This window comes from Ylistrum balloti, unplaced genomic scaffold (assembly GCF_031769215.1).
Source record: "Ylistrum balloti isolate Yb309-2 unplaced genomic scaffold, AGI_CSIRO_Ybal_v1 Utg369652, whole genome shotgun sequence".
NCBI lineage: Eukaryota > Metazoa > Mollusca > Bivalvia > Pectinida > Pectinidae > Ylistrum > Ylistrum balloti.
In genome coordinates, this window is record NW_026781907.1 from 264,696 (window position 1) to 279,020 (window position 14,325).

The 14,325-nt window shown below is 39.7% G+C and overlaps 1 protein-coding gene across 1 annotated transcript in view; it reads right to left on the reverse strand.

Annotated features, from left to right (window-relative positions):
• The window catches only part of LOC132557359 (serine/threonine-protein kinase par-1-like), a 166,941-nt gene that overhangs the window by 33,770 nt on the left and 118,846 nt on the right, over positions 1-14,325 (reverse strand). Inside the window, exons 4-7 of the mRNA XM_060221853.1 lie at positions 7,716-7,774; positions 5,508-5,637; positions 5,014-5,159; positions 4,433-4,587 (exon numbers count right to left, since the gene is read on the reverse strand). Of these exons, the coding sequence (XP_060077836.1) occupies positions 4,433-4,587; positions 5,014-5,159; positions 5,508-5,637; positions 7,716-7,774 (490 nt within the window). The remainder of the gene's footprint in view (positions 1-4,432; positions 4,588-5,013; positions 5,160-5,507; positions 5,638-7,715; positions 7,775-14,325) is intronic.

Sequence of the window (14,325 nt, forward strand, 5' to 3'; positions counted from 1 at the left end):
AACAAAAAGAATCAAGGGAGGTAACCATCACTATAACGGAATGTTTGTTAAACAAATACAGCTTTACATAAAACCAAGGGGAGGTAACTGCGTCATTACTACAAAAGAATGTTTGTTACACCAAATACAGTTTTACATAAAACCAAAGGGAGGTAACTGCATCATTACTACAAAAGAATGATATGTTACACAAAATACAGGCTTATACACAACAGAAAGAAAAGAATTCATAAAAGCAAATTTAAGCAAAATGGCCATTGAAATACAATTAACAGATTTTAATTATCTACAATATATAGTAATTAATAACTGACCATCAGTAAGGTCAGAGTTCATTGGTTACAACCATCAATAAGGTCAGGGGTCATTGGTGTGGACTACAAGGTCATTGGTGTGGACTGCAATTATTAACTATTAGTAAGATCAGGGGTTTTTCGGTTTTTGACCATCAATAAGGTCAGGGGTCATTGGCGTAGAATAAAAGTTACTAATCATCAGTAAGGTCAGGGGTCATTGGTATCAATATTTGCATCTATTTAAACTACCTTTATATACCACATCACCATAACAACAATGATTGACCAATCAGAATGAAGTGATGACATTTTTTTTAAACTTGAGTGTTTGTAGGTAGTGATATGTAAAAAGTTGTTTCAAAAAAAGATATTATGTATGATGTAACAAATAATGATTTAAATGATCGAGAATATCTTTTTAATGCCAAACAATCCTTTCACCTGATACTTAACACAATTTTTTAGAAATCAAAAAAAGTATAAAGTCAGAAAGAAAATCTACAATACCAATGTTATTAGATACAGGGAAACCAAAAAGCTGTAAGTAAACAATGTGTAGCTACTCTGACTGGAGAAGAATGTGACGGTGTAAATCTTACTGTTTTTGAGTGTGGTGGTCGGGAAGAAAGGGCGGGGCCTTGTTTAACACAACCCATTGTTAGTGACCGATTCAAACTTCCTGCTGCTATGTGAGATGTAGACTGACCTGGTGAATTCTGGGAAATTGGAACATACAGACATAATACAGAATATGTTTGTTTTTGTTTTTTTTTTCTAATCCAGAGAAAATTTTCTGAAATTCTCTCTCTATTTCTATGCAATCACACATAACAAACAGCTGATTCTGGCAGAATTACTTCACAAATAGCACACAAGGCCCTTTAGGGGTGTGGGGTGTGTGACAGGTGGATGTAGGTGTGTGTGAGGGGGGACACTTGCAAAACAAAACAAGTCTCATTTCTTTGCGAATTTTGATTTTCACCCCTTCCTCCCCCTCATGCCCTGTCTATAGATGATAGTGACAATCACCCCTTCCTCCCCCTCACTCCCTGTCTACAGATGATGGTGACAATCACCCCTTCCTCCCCCTCATTCCCTGTCTACAGATGATGGTGACAATCACCCCTTCCTCCCCCTCATTCCCTGTCTACAGATGATGGTGACAATCACCCCTTCCTCCCCCTCATTCCCTGTCTACAGATGATGGTGACAATCACCCCTTCCTCCCCCTCATTCCCTGTCTACAGATGATGGTGACAGTCACCCCTTCCTCCCCCTCATTCCCTGTCTATAGATGATGGTGACAATCACCCCTTCCTCCCCCTCATTCCCTGTCTACAGATGATGGTGACAGTCACCCCTTCCTCCCCCTCATTCCCTGTCTATAGATGATGGTGACAATCACCCCTTCCATTCCCTGTCTATAGATGATGATGACCCCTCATTCCCTGTCTACAGATGATGGTGACAGTCGCCCCTTCCTCCCCCTCATTCCCTGTCTACAGATGATGGTGACAATCACCCCTTCCTCCCCCTCATTCCCTGTCTATAGATGATGGTGACAATCACCCCTTCCTCCCCCTCATTCCCTGTCTACAGATGATGGTGACAGTCACCCCTTCCTCCCCCTCATTCCCTGTCTATAGATGATGGTGACAATCACCCCTTCCTCCCCCTCATTCCCTGTCTATAGATGATGGTGACAATCACCCCTTCCTCTCCCTCATTCCCTGTCTACAGATGATAGTGACAATCATGCCTTCCTCCCCCTCATTCCCTGTCTACAGATGATAGTGACAATCATGCCTTCCTCTCCCTCTTTCCCTGTCTACAGATGATAGTGACAATCATGCCTTCCTCTCCCTCTTTCCCTGTCTACAGATGATAGTGACAATCATGCCTTCCTCTCCCTCTTTCCCTCTTTCAGTAAACAATTTTGTCTAATGAAGTGACTGAAGAAGTGTACTCGAAAATTCATGGTGTTAAGATGAAACCGTGTGATGATATAAATGATACTGACTCAATTCTCTACACTAGAAAAGCTAGAGTTGTCCCCCTTCCATTATAAATCACAGGCATAATTCTTGTCAAATATAACTGATGTAGAATTTGTGTTCTGGTCTCTGACAGCAAAACCATGCATCATTGCCCATCCAAATTGATAATAAAACCAAATTTTCATTAAAGAAAAGAAAAAAAAATGGCATCCAGTCTTTTCTAACATGTCAATTTCCGAAACTAACAAAAGTAGGTTGAAGGATTAAACCACACAAGGGGAATGTTTTTTTCTAAAACTTAAAACATTTCTTTCGGGTTATTTAATTTCTTGACATCAGATCAATTTATTATTTCTAACACATAAAAATATTACAAGAAACATTTAAGGACGGTAAATTTCTGTTAAAGAAGTGTACTAGCAACATGTAGGTGAACAAATATTTTCAAGACAGTAGCATTTCCGTCTCACTAGAACAAAATTATGAGAAACAAACCAAATGTGGCCTGGACTTTGAATCACATCACTGTAAATCACTTCAGATGTCGTAAATACTTTATTTTACAGACTTACCTTCTGTGACATATTTGTGTATATATGAATTCATGACAGGCTGATCTAGAAATGATTTAAGGTTCACGAACGATGAGCTCTAAGAGACATCGAGTATTCAACACTTGGATATTGGGAACGGAATCAATAATATCTGAGTACAATTTCTTAATGAGCTATCATGTTCTGGGTTTTTTTTTTAAATCATACACTTTAATCCATAGATAGAGAACATATAAATATATAAACACTCAAAACTCATGCTGATGTTTTAGGGACAATGTCCCACCTCACCTTGGCTTTCATGTCCTAGTTTAGAGATAATATCACACCTCACCTTGGCTTCCATGTCATGGATTAGGGACAATGTCCCACCTCATCTTGGCTTTCATGTCCTAGTTTAGGGGACAATATCCCACCTCACCTTGGCTTTCATGCCCTAGTTAAGGGGACAATGTCCCATCTTACCTTGACTTCTATGCCCTAGTTAAGGGGACAATGTCCCACCTTACCTTGGCTTTCATGCCCTAGTTAAGGGGACAATGTCCCATCTTACCTTGACTTCTATGCCCTAGTTAAGGTGACAATGTCCCATCTTACCTTGGCTTTCAAGCCCTAGTTAAGGGGACAATGTCCCATCTTACCTTGACTTCTATGCCCTTGTTAAGGCGACAATGTCCCACCTTACCTTGGCTTCTATGCCCTAGTTAAAGGGACAATGTCCCATCTTACCTTGACTTCTATGCCCTTGTTAAGGCGACAATGTCCCACCTTACCTTGGCTTTCATGCCCTAGTTAAGGGGACAATGTCCCATCTTACCTTGACTTCTATGCCCTAGTTAAGGGGACAATGTCCCATCTTACCTTGACTTCTATGCCCTAGTTAAGGGGACAATGTCCCACCTTACCTTGACTTCTATGCCCTAGTTAAGGCGACAATGTCCCACCTTACCTTGACTTCTATGCCCTAGTTAAGGGGACAATGTCCCACCTTACCTTGACTTCTATGCCCTAGTTAAGGCGACAATGTCCCACCTTACCTTGGCTTTCATGCCCTAGTTAAGGGGACAATGTCCCATCTTACCTTGACTTCTATGCCCTAGTTAAAGGGACAATGTCCCACCTTACCTTGACTTCTATGCCCTAGTTAAGGGGACAATGTCCTAGTTAAGGGGACAATGTCCCACCTTACCTTGACTTCTATGCCCTAGTTAAGGTGACAATGTCCCATCTTACCTTGACTTCTATGCCCTAGTTAAAGGGACAATGTCCCACCTTACCTTGACTTCTATGCCCTAGTTAAGGCGACAATGTCCCACCTTACCTTGGCTTTCATGCCCTAGTTAAGGGGACAATGTCCCACCTTACCTTGACTTCTATGCCCTAGTTAAAGGGACAATGTCCCACCTTACCTTGACTTCTATGCCCTAGTTAAGGCGACAATGTCCCACCTTACCTTGGCTTTCATGCCCTAGTTAAGGGGACAATGTCCCACCTTACCTTGACTTCTATGCCCTAGTTAAGGGGACAATGTCCCACCTTACCTTGACTTCTATGCCCTAGTTAAAGGGACAATGTCCCATCTTACCTTGGCTTTCATGCCTTTGTCCCGAGGAAATGCATGGAAAGCATAGAAAGGCATCTTCTCATTGAATGTGACCCAAGGATGCTTTTCTATCTCCACTACAGACAGACGGAGGTCTGGGTTTGGCTCCAAGATCTTCCTTAAGATGTCTTTGCAATCTTCAATGTAAGAAAGGTGATTTCAGGAAAAAATCATGTTTAATCCCTATGCATCCCATCTTTAAGGTAAATTTCAGTGGCCAACCTCTTTCCTATCCCATCTCAAAGCCCTACCTCAGTTCCTATCCCATATCAAACCCCTATCTCAGTGCCCAACTTTTCCATCATTTTCCCTGTCTTTGTTCCTTACCCTTCTTCTTTGCCCTTGTTTTCTTACTTAAACCCTCTGTCCCTGTTCCTGTTATCCTATTTATCCTTCCTAAGCCCTTTACGGGTTTGATTCAGAGTACCATCCTTCTGTCTCTGTCTCAGTGCCCTACCCCTCCGTCCTCCTTACTGCAATATAACTCTGCCCCTGACTCAGTGCCCAATTCCTCCACTCTTGGCTTACTGCCCACTCTGCCCCTGTCCCCTGAAGTAACCTACCACTGGTGATGTGAGCCATCTCTCTGTTGTGTTGCTCTGTGAGGCCTTTCTCTATCTGTTGTAGCAGTTTTTCCCTGCGGTATTGGTCTGTGTAAGGTGTGGTGAAGGGAAGTTTACCTACCACTACTGCATACAGTACTATTCCTCTGTAATATCAAAGGTCACAGGGGTCAAACATAAAACAATTCAAACATATACCAAAGCAGTTTCCATTAAATAAATAACTTTGTTTTTCACAAAAGAAAATTCTAAATATTTTTCCTCATTTTAAAGTTTTACAAACAAGCTTACTTTACCATTTCTTTTGGATAAGGGATTTCCTTTGTTTCAAGACTTTAAAACTGGACAAGATGTTTCTACAGTTGTTAACCTTTCCAGTGAGATAAGGGGTTTCCAAAAAAAATTTTTTTCAAAAAATTTTTTTTTTTTCAAATGGAAGAGGGGTTTTTAAAAAAATATTTGTCATGTGCCACTTGCTGTGTTGGTCTACTTACATACTCCATATGTCTATTTCTGGTCCATACTTTCCGCCTGTAGTAAAGAGTTCTGGTGCTGCATACTCAAGTGAACCACAGTGCGTCTTCATTAACTCATTAGGGTTGAAAGTATTACTAAGGCCAAAATCTGAAGGTATACAATCATAATTTATGTCAACATCGTTTTTAATATTAGTAATAATAATAATAATAATATCTCGCATTCTCTCCCAAATGTTTCCAAACTGTAACTGGAGTTGTCTCCCTTACACTGTGAACAACCTGTGTGGGCAGAGATAAAAGGTTGTAGAGATAATGGCTGATTCCTTATCAGATTCTAATTATCCTGCTGTCTAGAAATGTCACGCATGGTGCATTAGTACTGTTCAATGGACATGATATATGAGGAGTTAATTACTTGGAGTCTCTGAAGTGACCGCTGGTCTGAGGGGTCAGTCTGTATTCTGCATCAGTAGCAGCCACTGCAGCCCTAATTAAACTCTAGTTGTTGGTTAGTTAGAATACCTCCATTTATCACTGACCATCAAACTCCTTGTCCTGAGAGGTCAGGTATGGGTCAGTTCAGACCCTAAACTCTTTGGCTGACCACAGTGTATTTTCCTCCTGCTAACCACCTGTTTATAAAGCTATTTCTTTGGTACTTAACTTCTCCATCGAACACTCATATTCTGATATACAAAATTTTAACTAAGATTATACTCAGCTCTCAGGAAAAATTATAATTACTGCAAAATGAAAACATGGATTCAATAACACAAGATATCAACTAATTCATCTTGATTTGTTTAAGACGATATCTTCAGTTTGATAAGATATATAATTATTACCAATTAAATCGCAGCAGGAAATTTTGATAATCTGTTCAAAGACTGTTTAGAGATAACCATTGGTTAGTGAAAATGTTTAAATACGAGCCAAATAAAATTAAAAACATTCCATATCATTAGATTGTTATGATTTTGTTTAGAAAGGCTAGACACCTAATTTTGACTCTAATGCTTTTGTTTTTTCAATAACAACAATTTGGTTTTTCACTAACCACTGATTAACTTAGATCAACCACTGAACTAACGGGGCCTTATAACAACTTTTGCTTCATAACAACTTTTGGCGCATGACCTTGACTTTTTAAAAAGATGTTACAACAATTTTTGGTCATGTTGGTTATTTAATTTCATGAATTTGTAACTTTGGTTTTTTAACCAATAAGATTGTAATTTCAAACAAAGTAAATATAACGAGAATGATGAAACCAAATCTCTTTTTCCAGAATACAGACATTTTGGGAAAGTTTAAAACTAAACTCAGTTGAAAGAGTATGACGTTAGAAACAAGACACCACAGGCAAGAGGCAGACACAATGAGACAGACCAAGATGTCTGAGAAAAGATACCACAGGCAAGAGGCAGACACAATGAGACAGACCAAGATGTCTGAGAAAAGATACCACAGGCAAGAGACAGACCAAAGATGTATTAGACAAGACACAATGAGACAGACCAAGATGTATTAGACAAGACACTTCAGGCAAGAGGCAGACACAATGAGACAGACCAAGATGTCTGAGAAAAGATACCACAGGCAAGAGACATATCAAAGATGTATGAGACAAGACAACACAGGCAAGAGGAGACTGAAACAACGAGACAGACCGAGAGACAAATAAAGGGAAAATTTGTAACACAGTTAGTAATATTTCTTTTGTATAATCAAACAATTGTAGAAAGCTTAACTGATTCTCATCAACCCTCCCTCCCTCCACACACAATTATACTCCTTGACCTGGTTCCATCCCCTAGATTTCCTCTCACAGATCAATATTTGTCCCCCAAGTCTCATTCTAGTGCTGAGATAAGGTTGATCCGAGTCAGATGAATGCTTTATTACCATATCTATAATCACTGGACATTACTACAATATCAAGCACCACTGGCACTCTGTTATAAAGCAGCTGTTATTGAGGACATAAATGTCTATTATCCAGACTCAATATAACACACAGACACAAACATATGTCAGGGAAAGCTACTAGCCTTGCTGGTCATACCAAAATACAACAGAAAGAAAGCAAGTACCCTTACTGGTCATACTGGGATATCAACCTTTACAATATTTTTTTTTTTTAACGTTAAGCAACAGTGACCTTGACTTTTGGTCAATGACCTTCACATGCAGACTTGTTGAAGGAGTGACGAGAATACTTACCAACAATTTTAATGTTTTTCTTCTTTTCATCCAGCATTATGTTTTCCATTTTCAAATCTCTGAAAAGACAAAAAAAAAAATCATTCCTGAGAATTAATTGTGAAAGATGAATGAAGTAGATAAGTAATTCACCAGCTGGAAAAGTTCACATCATCTCAATCTAAAATTGGCCAAAACTCTAACACGTGTGCTCAAGATGGTGCATACTTTTTCTCCAACACACAACAATCTTTCGTTCTCACCCCACTCCCAAATGTTCCACAATAAAAATTATACACACAACAATGTACTACTGCCCCTAAAACCATTCATATTTAGAATCATACTGTCTTGTTATCTGACCCCTGAGTTCTATACCACCTGTATATCCTGACTACCTGTCTTATCCTGTCTGTCATTGACTATATCTGTCTTGTTATCTGACCCCTGAGTTCTATACCACCTGTATATCCTGACTACCTGTCTTATCCTGTCTGTCATTGACTATATCTGTCCTGTTATCTGACCCCTGAGTTCTATACCACCTGTATATCCTGACTACCTGTCTTATACTGTCTGTCATTGACTATATCTGTCCTGTTATCTGACCCCTGAGTTCTATACCACCTGTATATCCTGACTACCTGTCTTATCCTGTCTGTCATTGACTATATCTGTCCTGTTATCTGACCCCTGAGTTCTATACCACCTGTATATCCTGACTATCCTGTCTGTCATTGACTATATCTGTCTTATGACTACCTGTCTTATCCCTGTCTGTCATTGACCTGTCTTATACTGTCTGTATATCTGTCCTGTTATCTGACCCCTGAGTTCTATACCACCTGTATATCCTGACTACCTGTCTTATCCTGTCTGTCATTGACTATATCTGTCCTGTTATCTGACCCCTGAGTTCTGTAATGCCTTTGTCATTGAGAAACTAAGAAACACATGTGTTTTTTTTATGTCCAATCAGGAAAGTAAATGTGTTACTACCAGACCATTTGATCAGTTAGTAATATCAGGTGGCTAGAGAGGATAAAAACACTGGGAGCTCAAAACACAAATATTGGGAGCTCAAAACACAAATATTGGGAGCTCAAAACACCAATATTAGGAGCTCAAAACACAAATATTGGGAGCTCCAAACACTAATATTGGGACCTCAAAACACCAATATTGGGAGCTCAAAACACAAATATTGGGAGCTCCAAACACAATTATTGGGAGCTCAAAACACATATTGGGAGCTCTAAACACAATTATTGGGAGCTCAATACATAAATATCGGCAACTTTGTACAAAAACATTCAGAGCTCAAAAGATAAACACTAGGTACTTCAAACACAGACACTGGGAGCTTGAAACACAAATACTGGGAGCTTGAAACACAAATATTGGGAGCTCAAAACACAAATACTGGGAGCTTCAAACACAAGTATTGGGAGCTCCAAATATAAACACTGAGAGCTTCAAAACCAAGACTGGAAGCATCAAACACATACATTTGGAACTTCATACACAAACAGGAAAAGGCCTAAGAACAATGAATGCCTTTGATGTGACTGTACATGTTTATCATCAATACTTTTAATTAGGTTATGCTGTCTGCAGGGTTAAGTCATGACAATGTCAACTTTGTTTTTTTTCTTGTTCTGAATTACCGAGTGGACTTTTTATAAACAAGTCCATTGATTTCTATAACTGTTTTTTCAGACATCAAACTCAAACACAAACTCACTAGATTTTATTTCATTTTTGTGAACATTATAAAGCATATCACTTAAAATGAGACTGACAGACTGGAGGTATATATACACTGTGAAGGATTAATCTTAGGATTACCACACATCTGTCAAAACAACATCAACCTGGTGCCACAGGCCCCCAAACCCTAGTACGTCCTCTCTAGTGTTTGATGACTAGGCTTTGATAGCCATTTACATCTAGAATATTTTACTCATTTCTGCATGCAATCAAATGCAAATGATTCAAACACACCGAGATAAAAATCAAAGTCGTGAAAGGATTATCATAGCCCCTGTTCTTATTTGAGCATTTTACCGGGTGCAGTTGCTGGGTACCTAGGGGTCTCTGTTTACACAGTATATCTGTCTCCCCAATAGTAGACAGCCCTATTCTATAGGTATGGACATAGGTATAAGATAAGTTTCACAAGTATACAAGAGATCAACAACAAGAACTAGTATTCCGCAGATAAAGTCACTTAATGGCCTTCTAATAAGGAGATAGGGAACCAAGGTAGGGACACCAGCAGAGGACAAGTCTAGGACAGAGTACTGCTGATAACATAGACACTGGCAGAGATCAAGCTCTCCCACTAAACAATACTGGAATCCTGGTGTGCTGGGAGCCTGCACCAACATGGGATCTACACCAGCAAACAAGGGAATCAATCACTGCTGATAATCAGTCAAAAGATTTCCTGCTTCTTCATGTTCAACACAAATGATACATGTTTCGTTGATAAGACGTGTGAAAATTTAGGATTTTATTTTCACAAAGAGTTGTGTCCCCTTGACCATTCATGGTGTGGTGGATGATTTTGTCCATTAAGGAACTGTTGACCTATCTGATCTCTGATTAGGCGAGTTAGTAGGAGGGGAAGCCCTGAAGCAGACCAGTGGCTTTCTATGGTTGACCAATTAATGGACCCAGTAGGTCATCGACCAGACAAATGAATAAATTACATTTCTATAAATGTTTGCTCTCCTCTTCCCCTCTTATTCACTTAGAGTCCTTGACCATTCAGTGTCAAATTCATATTTTTCTTCTTTTTTTTTTTTATTTTTCAAGTGAATCTGTGAACAAATTTATATAAAGCAAGCGGAAAGTATTTTAATCACTTGCCAGACTAGTCCATCAGATGATATCTCTACATATCTAATAACTTTCTAGGGACAAGTTTGTGTTTTTGTTGACCTTGTGTAGTAGTGAAGGTTTTTTTTTCTGGTCAGGCCTAATGTCCTTCGGTTACACTGGACCATCACAGAACGTTGATCCTTTCAACTTTAAGAAATACACATGAAAAGGAAAGTCATTGTATCAAATATTTGTGTATATACAGGCGCCCCGACTAAGACTATTAAATCTGACCACCGGTCAACCAACATACCTGTCCTAATGATGGGGTATGAGGTTACAAGCTTGTCCAATCCTCTATACATCAAAAGATCCAGCAGCAAAATTAATGACCTCATTCACTCCCTTCTCAATATGTATGAGCCTTATGAATTGAAAAGCATGCTAATATTCTGACTTATCTATTGTGGGTACCATGGAATCTGGGAATTATCCATCACACCTGGATTGTATAGTCTACCTATATATATAGGTATCCCTAACACCTGGATTGTATAGTCTACCTATATATATATAGGTATCCCTCACACCTGGATTGTATAGTCTACCTATATATACAGGTATCCCTCACACCTGGATTGTACAGTCTACCTATATATACAGGTATCCCTCACACCTGGATTGTACAGTCTACCTATATATATAGGTATCCCTCACACCTGGATTGTACAGTCTACCTATATATACAGGTATCCCTCACACCTGGATTGTAAAGTCTACCTATATATATATATGTATCCCTAACACCTGGATTGTAAAGTCTACCTATATATATAGGTATCCCTAACACCTGGATTGTAAAGTCTACCTATATATATAGGTATCCCTAACACCTGGATTGTAAAGTCTACCTATATATATAGGTATCCCTAACACCTGGACTGTAAAGTCTACCTATAGATATATAGGTATCCCTCACACCTGGACTGTAAAGTCTACCTATATATATAGGTATCCCTCACACCTGGACTGTAAAGTCTACCTATATATATAGGTATCCCTAACACCTGGATTGTAAAGTCTACCTATATATATATAGGTATCCCTAACACCTGGATTGTAAAGTCTACCTATATATATAGGTATCCCTAACACCTGGACTGTAAAGTCTACCTCTATATATATATAGGTATCCCTAACACCTGGACTGTAAAGTCTACCTCTATATATATATAGGTATCCCTAACACCTGGACTGTAAAGTCTACCTATATATATAGGTATCCCTAACACCTGGACTGTAAAGTCTACCTATATATATATAGGTATCCCTAACACCTGGATTGTAAAGTCTTCTTATACCTACAGGGCAACAATAATCACTTTTATCATTGATGGCTCCGGATTAATTTGAATGGATGATAAAATAAAAATTTGGCAGTGATTTTGGGTGTTTGACTGCTTTACTGCTCACTTTTAAGTCGATGGCCTCCTCATTGACCGTGACTTGACCGGCCAGAGACCCAAACACTGACCAGTCCACACAGGCTGGACAGCACAGAAGCCTGGCTGAGTTTTTCAGTCCATCTATATAGATTTATTTTCAGGCTAATATAGATCTAAAAATCTATCAATGATGTATAATTAGCCATGTATCACACCTTCCTCATCCTTAATGTAACAATGAAATTTGAAATATCAAATGTTATGTACTGATGGAAGTGATGGACAGCTCCTGTGTCTTAATTTAGCATCAATGTTATACACACCTAATGGCATGATATAAGGGTTTAGGGGGTGGAGATGGGGGAAATCTAAGGGATGGGGATGGGGGTGATCTAAGGCGTTAGGGGTTGGGGATGGAGGTTATCTAAGGTGTCAGGGGGTGGGGATGGGGGTGATCTCAGGATTGTGGGACATATTCAAACTACAGGTATTGTCTGTAGGGCAGTAGGGCTGCGGAACACATTCAGGTTACAGATGCTGACCCCCAGGACAGTGGAACACATTCAGGCTACAGATATTGACCCCCAGGGATGTGGAACACATTCAGGCCACAGATATTGACCCCAGGACTGAGGAACACATTCAGGCTACAGATATTGACCCCCAGGGATGTGGAACACATTCAGGCCACAGATATTGACCCCAGGACTGAGGAACACATTCAGGCTACAGATATTGACCCCCAGGGATGTGGAACACATTCAGGCTACAGATATTGACCCCTAGACTGAGGAACACATTCAGGCTACAGATATTGACCCCAGGACTGAGGAACACATTCAGGCTACATATATTGACCCCCAGGGATGTGGAACACATTCAGGCTACAGATGCTGACCCCCAGGACAGTGGAACACATTCAGGCTACAGATATTGACCCCCAGGGATGTGGAACACATTCAGGCTACAGATATTGACCCCAGGACTGTGGAACATACACTTTAGGTGAAATGAAACAACAAGAAGTCAGGTCCAGTATATTGATGATGTTGTAAGGTAGGAGATACGATCTGGTCATTGGTTTAGCTACAGCCTTGTCTGGTATTGATGTTACTTCAATCTGTAGAGCATGTGTTTTAACAAGGATCAAACGTCTACAATGAATGGCCATACCTCATCTAAAGCACTTTCTCACAGAACCACCACCCTCACTTCTGAACCACGCTGGTAACATTTTTTTATATGAGTTTCCAACATGACATCAATAATCTCCTCATACTTTAACTCCAACCAAAATATTTTCCTACATGACATGCTTTCAATGAAAAAATTTGAACCCTATTATACAATATCAGCTCTGGGAGGTGGATAGTCTCTGCCAGGCCATAAATTGGCTTTGGTCCCTGTCAGGTCATTTGTAAGCTCTGGTTCCTGTCCGGTTATTTGTAAGCTTTGGTCCCTCTCAGGTTATTTGTAAGCTTTGGTCCCTCTCAGGTTATTTGTAAGCTCTGGTTCCTCTCAGGTTATTTGTAAGCATTGGTCCCTATCTGGTTATTTGTAAGCTCTGGTCCCTGTCAGGTTATTCGTAAGCTCTGGTCCCTGTCAGGTTATTTGTAAGCTCTGGTCCCTGTCTGGTTATTTGTAAGCTCTGGTCCCTGTCAGGTTATTCGTAAGCTCTGGTCCCTGTCTGGTTATTTGTAAGCTCTGGTCCCTGACAGGTTATTTGTAAGCTTTGGTCCCTGTCTGGTTATTCGTAAGCTTTGGTCCCTGTCTGACTTTTTATGGGCCCTGATACCTGTAAGGCTATTTGTTAGGAAGCAGGCCATATTGTAGTACAAGGTTATCCAAGATCTAGTGGTGTCACCGGTCAGTCTGGAGAGGCATGGTGCATGGTCAGTAAAACAGAAATACCAGCTGTAAGGGTCATTAAGATGAGCAAATTAGTCAGTTATTCCGTTCAAAAAACGTAGAAAAATAGGTGGATTGCCAGGCCAATTTTCTCTCCTTGTGATAGTTTTTCCCGCCAATAAAAACATAAAACTACCCGTCTGCTTTTCTGAAAAAAAGGTTATTCCAAAAATTTTGGCTGGAAAAGATTTAAGTCAAAATACATTTCCCAGAAACAGGTAAACCAAAGTTCAAGAGTTTGGAACACTACTCTCAATTGTCCAAAGCTTTTACAGAATCCTGTGTGGTAAGGACCACATGGATGTCCAACCCTTTAGTTACTATATGTCCATGACTAAGAATCATAAAGACACAATTACCACAAAGTTGTCAGATATTTTACTACTGAGTTCAGGGCAAGTTAATGAAATCCTGACTGCTTGATGTTCTTCATCATTTAGGTATCATTTTAG